This window comes from Chelon labrosus (genome assembly GCF_963514085.1).
Source record: "Chelon labrosus genome assembly, chromosome: 21".
Classification (NCBI taxonomy): Eukaryota; Metazoa; Chordata; class Actinopteri; order Mugiliformes; family Mugilidae; genus Chelon; species Chelon labrosus.
The window spans coordinates 20,185,806-20,199,552 of NC_140354.1; the positions used below are offsets into that span (position 1 = coordinate 20,185,806).

The 13,747-nt window shown below is 44.4% G+C and overlaps 1 protein-coding gene across 2 annotated transcripts in view; it reads right to left on the bottom strand.

Annotated features, from left to right (window-relative positions):
- Positions 1–728: 728 nt before the first annotated feature.
- tnrc18 (trinucleotide repeat containing 18) overlaps positions 729–13,747 on the bottom strand; it is a 52,692-nt gene continuing 39,673 nt past the window's right edge. For both annotated transcript variants that reach the window (XM_084570188.1, XM_084570189.1), the window contains 10 exons: positions 12,787–12,928; positions 12,567–12,684; positions 11,608–11,683; positions 11,375–11,483; positions 10,311–10,427; positions 8,782–8,934; positions 6,472–8,318; positions 6,137–6,373; positions 5,900–5,974; positions 729–5,108 (listed from right to left, as the gene is read on the bottom strand). In XM_084570188.1, the coding sequence (XP_084426314.1) occupies positions 4,902–5,108; positions 5,900–5,974; positions 6,137–6,373; positions 6,472–8,318; positions 8,782–8,934; positions 10,311–10,427; positions 11,375–11,483; positions 11,608–11,683; positions 12,567–12,684; positions 12,787–12,928 (3,081 nt within the window). In that variant the 3' untranslated portion in view covers positions 729–4,901. The remainder of the gene's footprint in view (positions 5,109–5,899; positions 5,975–6,136; positions 6,374–6,471; positions 8,319–8,781; positions 8,935–10,310; positions 10,428–11,374; positions 11,484–11,607; positions 11,684–12,566; positions 12,685–12,786; positions 12,929–13,747) is intronic.

The following is a 13,747-nucleotide window of genomic DNA, read 5'->3' on the forward strand; positions in this document are numbered from 1 at the left end:
GATGACAATGTCAGGATTCATGGGGCTCAGATTGTGAAAGAGTGGTTCAGGGAGCATGGGACATCATTTTCACACATGGATTGGCCACCACAGAGTCCAGACCTTAACCCCATTGAGAATCTTTGGGATGTGCTGGAGAAGGCTTTGTGCAGTGGTCAGACTCTCCCATCATCAATACAAGATCTTGGTGAAAAATGAATGCAACACTGGATGGAAATATATCTGGTGACATTGGAGAAGACTATTGAAACAACAGGTGCTGTAATCAAAGCTAAAGGTGGTCCAATGAATTATTAGAGTGTGGGACCTTTTTTTTTTTTTGGGTTGCGACTTATTTTTTTGGCCAAGCAGTGTATTAACTACTTAAAATGACAGAAATCATCCTTGAAAAAAATGTATTTGACGTGTATTTTAGTGTTTTAGTTTGGTCCAAGTCCCGCCCCCTAACATAGAGGGGGTGGAGCTTATGACCTATACTGCAGCCAGCCACCAGGGGGAGCTCTACTTGCTTTGGCTTCACTTTTACCTTTGAGGAGCGGGTTCCATCTTTATACAGTCTATGGTTTGAATCTGGCAAACTGTTCTGTTTGTGCTATAGCCCAGTTCAACTTAACTAAATGCAAACAGCTCAACAGCGCCATCCATGACAGCATCAAAAAGCTCAGGAGCACTGGAGCGTGAAGTATCACCAAGTTTCCGTGTCAGAGACTCACAGACGTCAGAAAAAGTACAGTTCCATCTGTTTATTGATTAACTATAAAATATTGAGTTACTAAAACAATTTCAAAGAAACACTGATAAACGTGGTTGCCGTCTGTAAAAAAAAAAAAAAAAAAAAAAAAGAAAAAAGAAAGAACATAAACGGTTCCTTACACTTATAGCATAGGGTGACAGATGTATCTCTAAAATGTATTTGTTTTGCATTTTTACAAGATTAGACATGTGTACAAAGTATACTCCGATAGCTTCTTCTCCTCCTCGACGGTGAAGGATCATTTACAAAACTTAGATGATTTTTCTATTTATTTTCAAAATAATCTTTTTTGTTTTTTCCGTAACAGGACGATAACGATATTGAAGGAACAGCAGACGAAGAACCAGCCTCCAGTCCACCTCTCTCTCTCTCTCTCTCTCTCTCTCTCTCTCTCTCTATCCCATTCTCTCTTATGCTCGCTCTCTCTCTCTCTCTCTCTCTCTCTCTCTCTAGCAGCTAGCTCCCAGTGCCTGACGCCAGTATTTAGCCTGAGAGGCGTGGACGATTGTTCGGAGAGGGGAAGTAAGGGAGGGGGGGAAAAAAATAATAAATTGATATAAAAACAGATGAGGAAAAACAATCACAGCAAAAATAAAATAAAGACGCGCTAAAACGGTGAAAACAAAGTCATATGACACCAAAATGAAGGCGAAGCGGGAATAAAGTGTGTGTTTGTGTTGGACCCTGTATGAAGGCCTAAGGCTGAGATCTGGATGCAGACGGGCGTGGGGGGGGGGGTAAATAGAGATCTGAAGGCCATAACACACCTTAAAGACTTAGAAAGGTGTGCGAGTGTGTGTGTGGTAATAGCATGAGATAAGAGTGTTATCAGCCTCCTCACCAAGGAAAATAAAAAGTGCTTTAGCAGCTCCGGGGGTAAACAAACATTCATAACGGGCACTTTAAACTTGTTCACTCCGCAAACACTGTGTATCCACGACGCCCCCACAGCTTGGATACAAACCCATCTTTTAGCGGCCTGTCAAAACGTTTCATACGTGTGTCAGGCAAAAAAAAATAGAAATAAAAAAACAGATCAGCATCTTGAAGGCGGGGTGGGGCCTTAGCGGATTAGATTTTCACTCTGTACCTGTTTAAACAGCTTTAAATACTAACAGTCTAGCAGCATATCTTCATTAGCTGGGTCGCCGTCGTGGGAGAATTTTATAGAAACGAGTCGTGAAATGCTAGTGTCGTCCTCCAGACGGCATCTCAGAGCGAGTAAAAAAAACAAAAACAAAAAAAACACGATAACGTAGACAAAACCGAACGATCTCAAGAGAGTAGAAAATATTAAAACCATTGAATATCAACAAGACAATCTTCAGTCTCTGCAGAGTAAAGCAGAGCGAGGGCAACGTGGTTAAAAGTCACATATAAACACGACACATATATATACAGTATACCACATACTGTATATATATATAGATATATATATCTGATACAAACACTGGACACCAGGATGTAGCTAGGTGGGTTACATGGGACCTATTATGCTGATTTTCTGATATATTTACAAGGTTATAACTCTATTAAACATAGAAAAAAAACTATTATAATAATGTAAAAGAAATCTCTGAGGCAAACGTTCAGATTTCAAACTGATCTGAAAACTAACTCTACTTATACGTACATTTTTAAAAAGCAAAAATAATCAGCAATAATGTAGAACATTTAACAAACTGAGTCGCTGTGTTGTAATCTTTGTCGCTGCAGGTGTTCAGAAGTTGATAACTTAGTAGCAAACAATTCAGAGGAGGCAGCCAATCAGGCGACAGCGGGCGCTTAAGGGAGGGGGGAGGGGTTTCTTAAAGAGACAGCAACTGAAATCGCCCGTTTTCAAGCAAACGCTGAACTCAGACGCTGCAGGACGAGCTAAATGAGATAAAGATTTTTTTTTTTAAACTGTAAATCAAACAAAGCCACTCTGGTGAACTCCCTGAATAAAAACGTAGGGCTGAAAACGAGCATAATAGGTCCCCTTTAATGAGAGCTCAGGAACGTCACGCCGTCTAAACGTCTAAACGGTAGAAGAGGAAAGGCATTTACCAAAAATATAAAATATCTGATTATAATCTTCTAAACGTGTAGAGAACGGGGTGTCAAACATACGGCCCGCGGGCCAAAAGTGGACCAGCGGAGGGTTAAACCTGGCCCAACGTGACGGATTTGCAAAGTGTAAAAACTTCACAGAAGACGTTAAAAGTAACCGCTATTCCTAATTTTTAGTAAAAGGTGTCGACGTAACACAACACTGAGACCCAGAACTGAACAGCAGATGGCAGCAATGTGCCGAAATTGCACTTATTTTTCTTAAGAAATGTCAGATTAGTTCACAAAATGTTTCGTAAAAGGATAGTTCATTAAATGTAAACATTTTCATAATGTACTTCTATGAACTAAAAACAAAAGGGAAACAGCTGCAGACGTCAGTATTTGTAGGTTATTATGCCGTTACGTTACTGGTCCGGGCCACTTGAGTGAAGGGGGCGGGGCCTAAAAGAGATTTTGGCAAAATCATCATCATCATCATAAGGCCGGGGGGAAAAGTAAGGCCGCCTGAAACGCTCACGATCCTGAGCACAACATTCAACAGTCTCGCCCTAAAAAATATAATTTGAAGGAAAAAAAAAAACCTCCCAAGCAGCTAAAATAATAATAATAAGAAGAATGTGTTACAAGGGATGTGTTTGTGTGTCTGCATCTAAAAAGGTGAACCACTGCAGAGGAGAGTCGGCGAGCATGAGGGCTATCAAATACTCTAGGAAGACATGGGAGACCCTGGGTCACAGAGTCTCCTCTACAGCGGCGGCTTCATTCAAAAGTGCACTCATGTCAAAGAGGATGAACAGAAAACGGTAGCAGAAGCGAAGTAAAAAAAAAAATAAAATAAAATAAAACAAAACACACGACGTCGGACGCAGGACATCTAGAGGTTGCAAACGCCGCAGAGAAAATCAACAAACAAACCGAGCAGGAGGAGGTGGAGGGTGAGTGTTAAAATTGAATTATGCTGATCCAATCAGAGCTGGCAGCTTGACGGCGGAGATGGTGACCTTCACGGACCGACTGCAGCGTTTGCAACCCTGAAAAGAAAAAAGAAAAAAAAAAAAAAATCCACCCACTGAACTTGTCACTGTCAGCTTCTATCTTCTAAAACATCTGGATTCGTTTTGTGATCAAATATCGTGGTTTATTAAAACTAGAAACACCTCGAGGACGTCTCTGCCTCCTCAGAGTCTCCCTGAAATGTTGTTCAACCCCGAAAACACAAGATAGCAGCTGATTTATAGTGTTCTTGTTTTGTTTTTTTTGTAGAAGAGGAGGGCGAGGGTGGGGGTGGATTTTTCCTTTAAAATAAGGAAGATGAAAACAAGAAGTGCTTTGAATAGTACAAAAATTACTTCCTCTCTCTTTAGCCTGAGTCTCTGAGGGAGTCAGAAGTTCTAGTAGCACATGGACAGAGTGTCTGCCCCGAGTTAGGATTGTCAGGGGGGGTAGGACCTGAAAGGGGGGAGGGGGGGGTTAAATTAAAAGATAGATAGACTTTATAAGTGTTTTTTTTTTTTTTTTTTTTTTTTTTAAGTGCTCGTTTCACCGAAGGAGTCTACCTCTCTCTTTCTGTGCGTCTCGTTCTCTCTTCGCTCCTGCTGTTCTGTAGATACGTTTATATACGACTGTAACATGACTGTAACATCACCACGGCAACATCACAACGTCACACCGGGCTGGCGTGTCCCTCCTCCTCCTCCTCCTCCTCGTATCATCATCATCATCATCATCATTCACAGTTCATTAAAGCTTCTCCACTGTTTTTTTTTTTAACCTCTTTAGAAAAAAGTACTCTGACATAAATCTATTACATGAAAATAAAACACTCATATTTTCCTCTATATAACTGTGTGTGTGTTTGTGTGTGTGTGTATTTACAATCGTCGTTTGTGCATGTGTGAGCGTACATGTCTGTTTATGCAGGTGTACAAGGTGTTCTGAAAGTTTCCCCGTGAAGGCGTGGATGAAGTCTGTGTGTGCAAACGTCTCAGGAGACTCTTAATCCTTTTAATACTGTCTCTGTAGTGTGTGTGTGTCTGTGCGTCCCGTCTCCGCGGTAGTTGCGCAGGTGGCGAAACGATCGGGTCAGGTTCATTCAGCAGATGACGGGAACGCCGTCCGTGTTGAAGATCATGCCGGTGGTGGGCTCGTAGGTGCCGGCCAGGTAGTAGAGGTCCTCGCTGTCGGCGTAGCGGCGCGTGTGGGTCATCTGCTCGTACTCCTCCACGCTCACCACCAGGCACTTGTGACTAACCGTCTGCACGTCGTTCTCGTCGCTGTGAGACGACTGGTAGAGGGCTCGCTGCAACACAGACAGGCGTAACATTATGACCACCTTCCTAATATTGTGTAGGTCTCCCTTGTGGTGACTCATCAGGGAATGGACATGGGCCTTCTGAGGGTGTCCTGTGGTGTCTGGTAACAGAACGTCTAAAAGTTTGTTACATACTCTGCGAGAAGCGAGAAATTTGTTCGAAGAAGAACAAAGTTCGTTCTGGTCAGGTTAATTTAAACTTCATCAGAAACTCAAGAGTCGAACTCCAGGGGAGTCATCATAGGCCCCTCCCAAAGTTCTGCCCAGTTGATGTGTCGAGAACAAGCCAGAGGAGCGAGATGTTTGTTCTCGCTCCTTGTTCTTGGAATATGTAACAGCCTTTAGTCGGGGTTGAGGCCTCTGAGGATCATCCCACAGATACTTGATCAGTTTGGGATCTAGTGAATTTGGAGGCCAGGTCAACACCTTGTGCTGTTTTTCGTGTTCCTAAAGCGTTTTTGTTTATGGCTGCTGCCATCAAGGAGTGTCATTGCTATGGGGTGTGGGTGCCTGGTCTGGTCTAGGTGGGTGCTACATGTCTAAGTAACATCCAAACCAATGAATGCCAGGTCCAGAAGTTTCCCAGCAGAACACTGAATTGTCACAAGATGATCAATGTTATTCCCTTCTCCCGGTCATAATGTTGTGGCTGATCGGTGTATATACTTTAAATTACTTAGAGGAGCCACCTGTGTGTATGTGTTCCTTCATAGTTTTGATGTCTTCAATATTAATCTACAAAAGTCGAAATATAATCTGAGATGTACTTTTCTTCTCACCTCCATGAAGTCTTTCCTCTGGATGGACGAGTCCAGAGCTGCTGGTAAAGACTGACCACACATCTGATCCCAGTTCTGAGGAGGAAACCAGTCTTTAAATGAATTAAACTAATCAAACATAAAAGTGTCACAATAATTAATAATGAAGAATGAAAACAGAAAACCACTGAAGAAGGTTTAATTAACTTAATTCAGTCACATACGGTGATATTAGTCACAGTTTGACTCGGCTCTGACCTTCTTGTCGGTGAGTTTCTTGCCGGGGTTCGTCTCCTCTGGGTGGTAGAACCAGTTGACCCTGACCACCATGTTGCTGCCCCACGACTCCCACATGCTCTGGATGCGTCCGATGAAGGGGAGGTTGGGTCGGCCGGCGGACAGGAACACGGCGCAGTCCCCGATGCGAATCATCTCTCGGCCGCGAACGATGGCCTTATAGAAGAGCTTCTTGGCTTTGCCCTTCATACCACGTCTCTGCGAGGGGCAGAAGACGACAGAGAGGGGTTAAACACATGACGGAGATATTTTAATAAACACAGCAGGTTGATCTTTTATCAGTTTTGTGTCCTTACCTGAGTGGGTTTCCCAAACCACTTCCAGAGCTGCCTGGCCGGAAGGAAAGCAGAGATTTTGGGTCTGTTCTCGACGCTGGGAAGCCTCTGCCGTTTGGCGAGCTCCTTAGTCGTGGGAAGGTGGACCCCTTCTCTACGCTTTGGTCGCCCCGCCTTTCCCTCTCCTCCGCTGGGTTTTGGTTTCGGAGGACGCCCCCTTTGTCCGGAGCCCTTCCCCGTGGCCGGCTTGGCAGGTTTAGAGGGAGCAGGTGCAGCAGGAGTTGGAGAAGATGCAGGGGATGGGGAGCGTGAGGGAGGAGGCAGTTCTTCCTCCTCTTCCTCTTCCTCCTCCTCCTCCTCCTCCTCTTCCTCCTTTACCTCCACCACCTCCTTCTTCACCACCACCACCTCCTCCTCCTCCTCCTCTTCTTCTTCTTCTTTTTTCACGTCCTCTTTAGGTTTGTCTTGTACCGGGGGCTTCTGGATGGGGCCCGGAGGAGGCGTAGGGGTCCTCTCTTCATCTGAGCTACAAGAGGAGTCATCAGTTGACGAAGAGGATGACGAAGAAGACGACGACGAAGAAGATGAAGAGGAGCCGGAGCACGACGAAGAGGAGGAAGAGCAGCTTGAGGTGCATTTCTTCTTCTTTTTCTTCATCTTCCCTTTCTCTCCTTCTTCATCTGAGTCGGAGCTGCTGCTGCTTTGAGATTCCTCTTTCATCTTTCTCTCCTCTCTCTTCTCCACCTCCTTTCTTTCCTCTTTTTTAGCTTTCTCGTCTCTCGTGTCCATCTCCTGTCCTCTACCGCCACTTCCACGACCGTCGGCCTTGTCCTTAGCCAGCACCGGCGCTTTGTAGGTGGAGTCCTTCTCAGGCGGACCAGTTATCTCCCTATCTGGAGCTCTAACTTTGGCCTTCAGCGGTTTCTGATTGGTGGAGGAAGTGGTGATGGGAGGGTGGTCTCGTCTAACGCCCCGACCTTCTAGCAGCATCAGAGCCTTGGTCTTCTTGGTCTTGGGGGAGGTGACACCTTCATGGTCGAGCTTGACGAGGGGCTCTGCAGACAGAGACTTCCTCCTCGCGTCTTTTTCCCCAGAGCTGGTCTTAGGTTTGGAGATGGAGGCGGGTCTGGAGGACAGCTGGTCAGATGGTATCTTCAGTTTTGGTCTGGGGGCTGAAGAAGAAGAAGAAGATGATGATGATGACAGTGATGATGATGAAGGCCTTGGAGTCAGAGAAGAGCTGGGTTTGCCTGTTGACAGCCTGGAGATGGGGCTGGGTATGAGTCCAGAGCTGAGGCTGGGTCTGGAGCCGCTGTGGTGGTCTGAGGAGGGTTTGGTTTTGGGTGAGGAGGAAGAAGATGATGACGAAGGTCTGGGAGTAGATGAAGAGCTGGGCTTGGTTGCAGTAGATGATGGAGACAGATGAGGCCTAGACATGGGCCGGTTGGTTGTGGGACTGACTGTGCTGTTATTCTCCCTTTCTCTGCGCTGGCTGTTGTACGAGCCGAGGTTGGGCTCGCTGTACAGATCCACCGTCAGGACCTTTCCATAGGTGGAGGGGTAGAGCGATGGGGGTAGGGGCCGGGCTACTTTAGGAGCAGGAGGCTGTGCCGAGCTGCTCTTCCTGGGGACCGGGCTGGGAAGCGTAGGGCTGCTTGTGGGGGACGTCGTAGAGCTCTTGCGGGTTGGTTTGGCCTGGGTCCCCATTGTTGGTCGGGAGGCAGGGCGGGGTTTCTGTTGAGCTGGTTTCTGGACGGTGGAGGGTCTGTCCTGGGCAGGCTTGGCCGGAGCCTGGGATCTCTCTGTGGGCTGGGTGGAGGAAGACGGAGGATCAGCTTTCTCCCGCACGTCTGAGATCATGGAGGTCTCTGGAGAGGAAAAAGAGAAAAAGGAAAAACCGGGTTTAGTCTGGATGTGCTGACATTTCCATTGTGTGGTTTGATGATTTCTGTGGTCTGCAGTGTCACATGCTGAGCTGTGTAACACAAATCAGCGAGGAAACATTTGTGAAATGAAAACATTACAGTCGAGAAGTGCTTACCCACTCAAAACAAGCCCGGTGTCAGCAAATCAAGACAAGCAACGTGCCTAATATTACAGACTGAGCTTGTCTGAGCACATTCAGACATTTTGTTGAGTCTGTTGTTTTAAAAAGACATCCAACAAATATCAAGTTAAGAGTTTTCAAATCTGCTCAGACACTGGTTCTTTGGTTTGAGCAGATTTTCTTTGGTCCCGTGGGATAACTGGAAGGAGGAAAACTCTTTCTCCCACAAAGCAGGACTTTAATTGATCCAGCCACCCCTTGAGGAAGTAGTTTTTGTAGCTCACCTGGTTTGGGTTTTGGTTTGCGACCGGGTTTTCCTTTGATTTTGGGAGTGGTCTCTTCTGGCTTGGTTCCCGCCTCTTTGCCCTCTTTGCTGCATTTACGGACCCTCCTCCTGGAGCAGCTGGCCACGAGCAGAGCAGGGGACGGCTCGGCACCTGGACGAAAGAAGAGATTTCTGTTTTACTCGAAGGATTAGAACTACAATAGCTTTTTATACAAAAATAAAAAAAAAAGCATCCTGAAATAAACAAAAGCTCCCACAGATAAACAAAAGACACACTCAGACTGTGCTTAAAACTTGCTTTTCATTGTGTATTTGCCCATTTATCCATGTTTTATTTGCTTCATCCACAATATTATCTTTTATGTCTCAGGAGACTATCCAGGTATGTACTGTGACTATATTGTGAATTCTTTTATATTATTAAGGTGGAGGCTTCAAATAAGCCCTCATGGGTTTTCTGCCTCTTCCCTCTCTGCAGATTAAATTGTTATCTTTGCTTTTTGCCATTTTCAAATTGAGCAAAAATAAAGACAAGAAAGAAATGCTCATATAAAGAGATGCCTTGGTCACAACATGCCTCTCGAGCCACCACTTGAGATCTGATCATAGTTTTGCAAATACAGAGATAGGACTAGATTGTCTCAAAACAATGGATCGCAATTTACTGTTGTTTCAGAACCATGAACAGAACATCATGACGTTGCTTACCTTGATGTTTGTTGGACGTCCACTCAAAACAAGCCCACAAATATCAAGTTAAGGGTTTTGAAATCTGCTCTGACACATTTTGCTCTTTGGTTTGAGCGGACTTTCTTTAGTTCTGTGGGATAATTCGAAGGAGGAAAACTCTTTCTCCCACAAAACAAGAAGTAGTTTTTGTAGCTCACCCGGTTCGGATTTGGATTTGGGAGTGGTCTCATAGTTTTTGCAACGATGGAGAAAACGGCACTCACGTAGCATGTGAAGCTATTTGTGTTGCTTACTAATAAAAAATTTACGTTACTGTGACTTTTTAAAACCTGATGTTTGTGATCTTGATTTTTTAGACCATGGAGATTTACAGTTATTTAAAGAGAGTTGGGGGTTGCAAATTAGCCAACTGGCTAGAAACCTTTTATGTAACACATCTACAGACATTGTTATGGCATTGACTGTGATAGCTATGTATGTAATAATGTGTGCTGCATTGTCCCTGACAAATAAACTAATAAAAAATAAAAAAATAAAAACCCGGAGGAAACTATTCCAGACGTTACGTGAACTAGCTAAACTTTATAAAAGCTAGCTCGCAAAGTTATACTGAAATAGAACAATATTTTAAAAATAAGTTTTATTCGCCGATACTGTTGCTATTTGGAGCTAAATACAATATCTGCATTATTATGGTAATCTAACGACGGACTAATATAAAACGCATGATCTTATTTGATGTGCCATATACTGTATAAATACTTTTTAATAGTCGGGATAGCATCATAATTAGGGGCTTTTATTAAGACCCTGTAGTGTTTGTGTGTGATCACCCACAGTGGATCTTGTAGTCTGGCGGTAGCAGTCTGATGTGTGAGATGGGGATGCGTCCCGTGTCGCCGTCGTCAAACTCCACCGTGATAAGATCATCGTTCTCGTCAATGTCTGAACTTCCTGCTTGTGGGGAGGGGGTGTAAAACAATCACATGTCAGCAGCGTTGCTTAAAAGATTCAAGAATTTCTTTTACATTTCTGCATAAGAAATTTCATCAGATTTCCACAAAGGCTTGAAAGCGAACAAAGAGAACCCAGTCAAACATTTAAAACAGAAATAATATAAATGTGCATGTATTTATTTAAGAAAAATGAATCATTTGTTCATATCTGTCAGATGCAGAAGCATGCAAAACCTTGTTTTCAGTATCTGCTGTGACCTCCCAGTTACCGACAACTAAACATTTCCGGTAACTGCTGATCTGTCATCAACAGCAGCTTGGAGGAATTTTAGCCCATTCCTCAGAACAGAACCACTTCAGTTCTGAGATGTTGGTGGGTTTCCTCACATCAACTGCTTGCTTCAGGTCCTTCCTCAACATTTCTATTGGATTAAGGTCAGGACTTTGACTTGGCCGTTCCTAAACATTCATCTTGTTCTTCTTTAACCGTTCTTTTGTAGAACCACATGTGTCCTTGGGCTCGTTGCTTTGCTGCATGACCCAGTTTCTCTTCACATTCAGCTCATGGAGCCCGATTACATGGATTTGAAACAATTAGGAACAGGCGGACTCTAAATTAACTAGTAATCCTCGAGGTGAACTTACTTTTGCACCTCACTGATATGTAATATTGGCTTATTTTCCTGTATAAACACATACTAGTATAATATTTGCGTTTAATGTGGCTGTTTGGGTTCTCTTTCAGGACTCTTCAGGATTTTTTGAGTCATTTTTAAGCAGAAATGTGGAAAAATGTGCAGAAACACGTTTAAGCTGCGCCGTAAATAAAAGCATCTCAACTATTTGACATTTGTTTGTGCAACCGGCTGCAGTGACGTTGTTCACATATAGTAGTTTTCATTGAGGATCAAATCATGGATGTGGTGGGCGTGTGTTTGCGCGCACCGTTGACAACAGTGCCGGGGTAAAGGCAGCGGTACTGCTGGCTCCAGTAGGCAGCGATGCGGGTGCCCTCTGGGAGATAGCGCACAGATGGTGGCTTCACGTCGATGATCTGCACAAACAGAATAAATAACTCTTATACGTCAGGCACCACATGCGTCCAGCCCTCGTCAAACAGAGAGAGGTGCAGCATTGTAAACTTAGAGATCTGAGAGGTATCCATTGTTTTTACTCACAGCCTCCTGCAGCAGCTGTTCCAAGCTGTAGATGTGCGGTCGGTTCCCTCGTTCCCCTTCCACCACCACGCTGTATCTGCGGGGAAGAAACGTGGGACGTGGGTCAAAAGTTCGGGGGCGTTAAAGAGCCGTTGCTTTTAACCCAAGACAGAGTCCAGAGCTGTAGCAGCTTACTCTGAAGTGAAAATGGTCTCTTTTCCAGAGATAAGAGCTGAATCCTTATCTTGATTCGGACCGCTTTGATGTCCAGAAGAATGTGGCGTCTTTTACTAACTACCACTACCAACACTTTGGCTCTCTCGTCCCTGTCCAGACCTCACATTACATCTTGTCCTGAGCAATTTGATCATAACTGACTAGCTTAAATTACAGGGGTGAACGCACCCAGGACACATCTGACTGATCCGATCTGAGACCACACGTGGAGGCGGTATGGGACGCATTTGACCTCATTCCTTTGGTAGTGGGAACACTCAACAAGTCCCGGGTCACATTAAAGACCTCCTACTCAACAGGGGCGATGACGTCAGAGAGGAGATAAATAATAAATGATAACGCGTGTGATTTCAGTGTGAGAGACTTTACAGCTTGTTCCAAAATATGGATTGCATGCACAAATCATGATGCACACAACAAATGGCTGTTCGTGGTTCTGAAACAGCGGTAGAGACAACAGATGTTATAATATTCTACTGCGCCCCAACTGATGTAGGTGTTTATTCAGAAAAACTGACATCAGATCTAAATTTTAACACGTTAACGTAAGATCTGAACCAAGTTTGCTTCGTTTAATCAGTTCAACAACCAGAGTTCTTGGTCTGTGAGCTAAGCAGTGGGGGCTTTATTTTTATTTTGAGCATACAGAAGTTATTTTTCTAGTTTAACTTTCTCCAAAATGTACGACCACATGGCGCTAGTACACCTTCGCCAACCTGCGTTTAAATTGTCTGTATACTCACATGTCAGGGGAGTGGACAGTGTTGACATGTCCGGCGTACAGCAGCTGGTCGTCCATCGGGATCAAAACTCTGAGTCCGTCCACCAGAGAATCTTTATCCAGCACACACTGCACCGGAGCTGAACACAACAACAACAACAACAACAACAACAACACAACCTTTAATAATCCTGCGTCGCATTAGCATTAGTTAGCTACTAGCGGCGTCTGCGAGCACCGACCTGGTGTGGAGGATCTCTCTGAAACGCTGTTACTCCGTGGTGGGAGGAGCTCGTCTTCGCTGAAGCTGCTGTCCTGGTTGGGCTCGAAGTCTTCGTCTGCGGCCATGCTCTCCATCAGCCGGCTAACGGCGCCTCTGGACGGCTGCAGAAACACAAATAAATATACGTTCCTGACATTTGGCTTCTAGTAGACGCTCCAGGCTCTGGTGTATGGACGGAGGAAGCTCTTCTTATACATGAAAAGTAAATCTTAGACGTTCTTAGACTCAAAGCTGAGATTAGTTTTTTTTTTTCTCCTAAAACTCTCTGAAATTCACAGACACATCAAGATCTCTTGTTGCCACATGGCTGCGAGTCGATCCAGCAGCCTGACCCACACCACAAATTAATTTAGGGACGTCCCAATCCAGGCATTTTTTTTTTTAAATTATCAGATCAGTATCAAGTTTCAGCCAAGTTCTGATCTTTAGTAGTTATTCTTTTTAGGTCGGCCAAAATCAACCAAAACCACGTCCCTGTAGCGTCAAAATGTCTTCTTCTATTTTATTGGCGGTTGGCAAGAGTCAAAACTGCCAATTATCTAAGATGAAGAAGAAGAACCGTGGAAGAACTTTACTCTGGAGAATGAAGCAAGTCGGAGAGAAATGAGTGAATAGCTGAATGTGGATGTTTGGTGAGGTGGTAGTAGTTGATCATCATTCAACAACTCAGGTAAAGGCTGCAGCCAAACAACAACAACAAACACTTAACGTTTAATATTCCAGACAGGGTTAGGGAGTTTATGTCAGCGCTGGATGACCAAAGCATTTCTGGAGTAGAGAACACAAGGTACCAGCTACCCTCTCCACACTACATTAACTTTGACTGAAAGATTTATTGGACTGAATCCAGTCGACTCTAGGAGAAGACAAGGAAAGACTTAAAGGGGATCTATTGTGTTTTACAACCTGGACCTTATTTC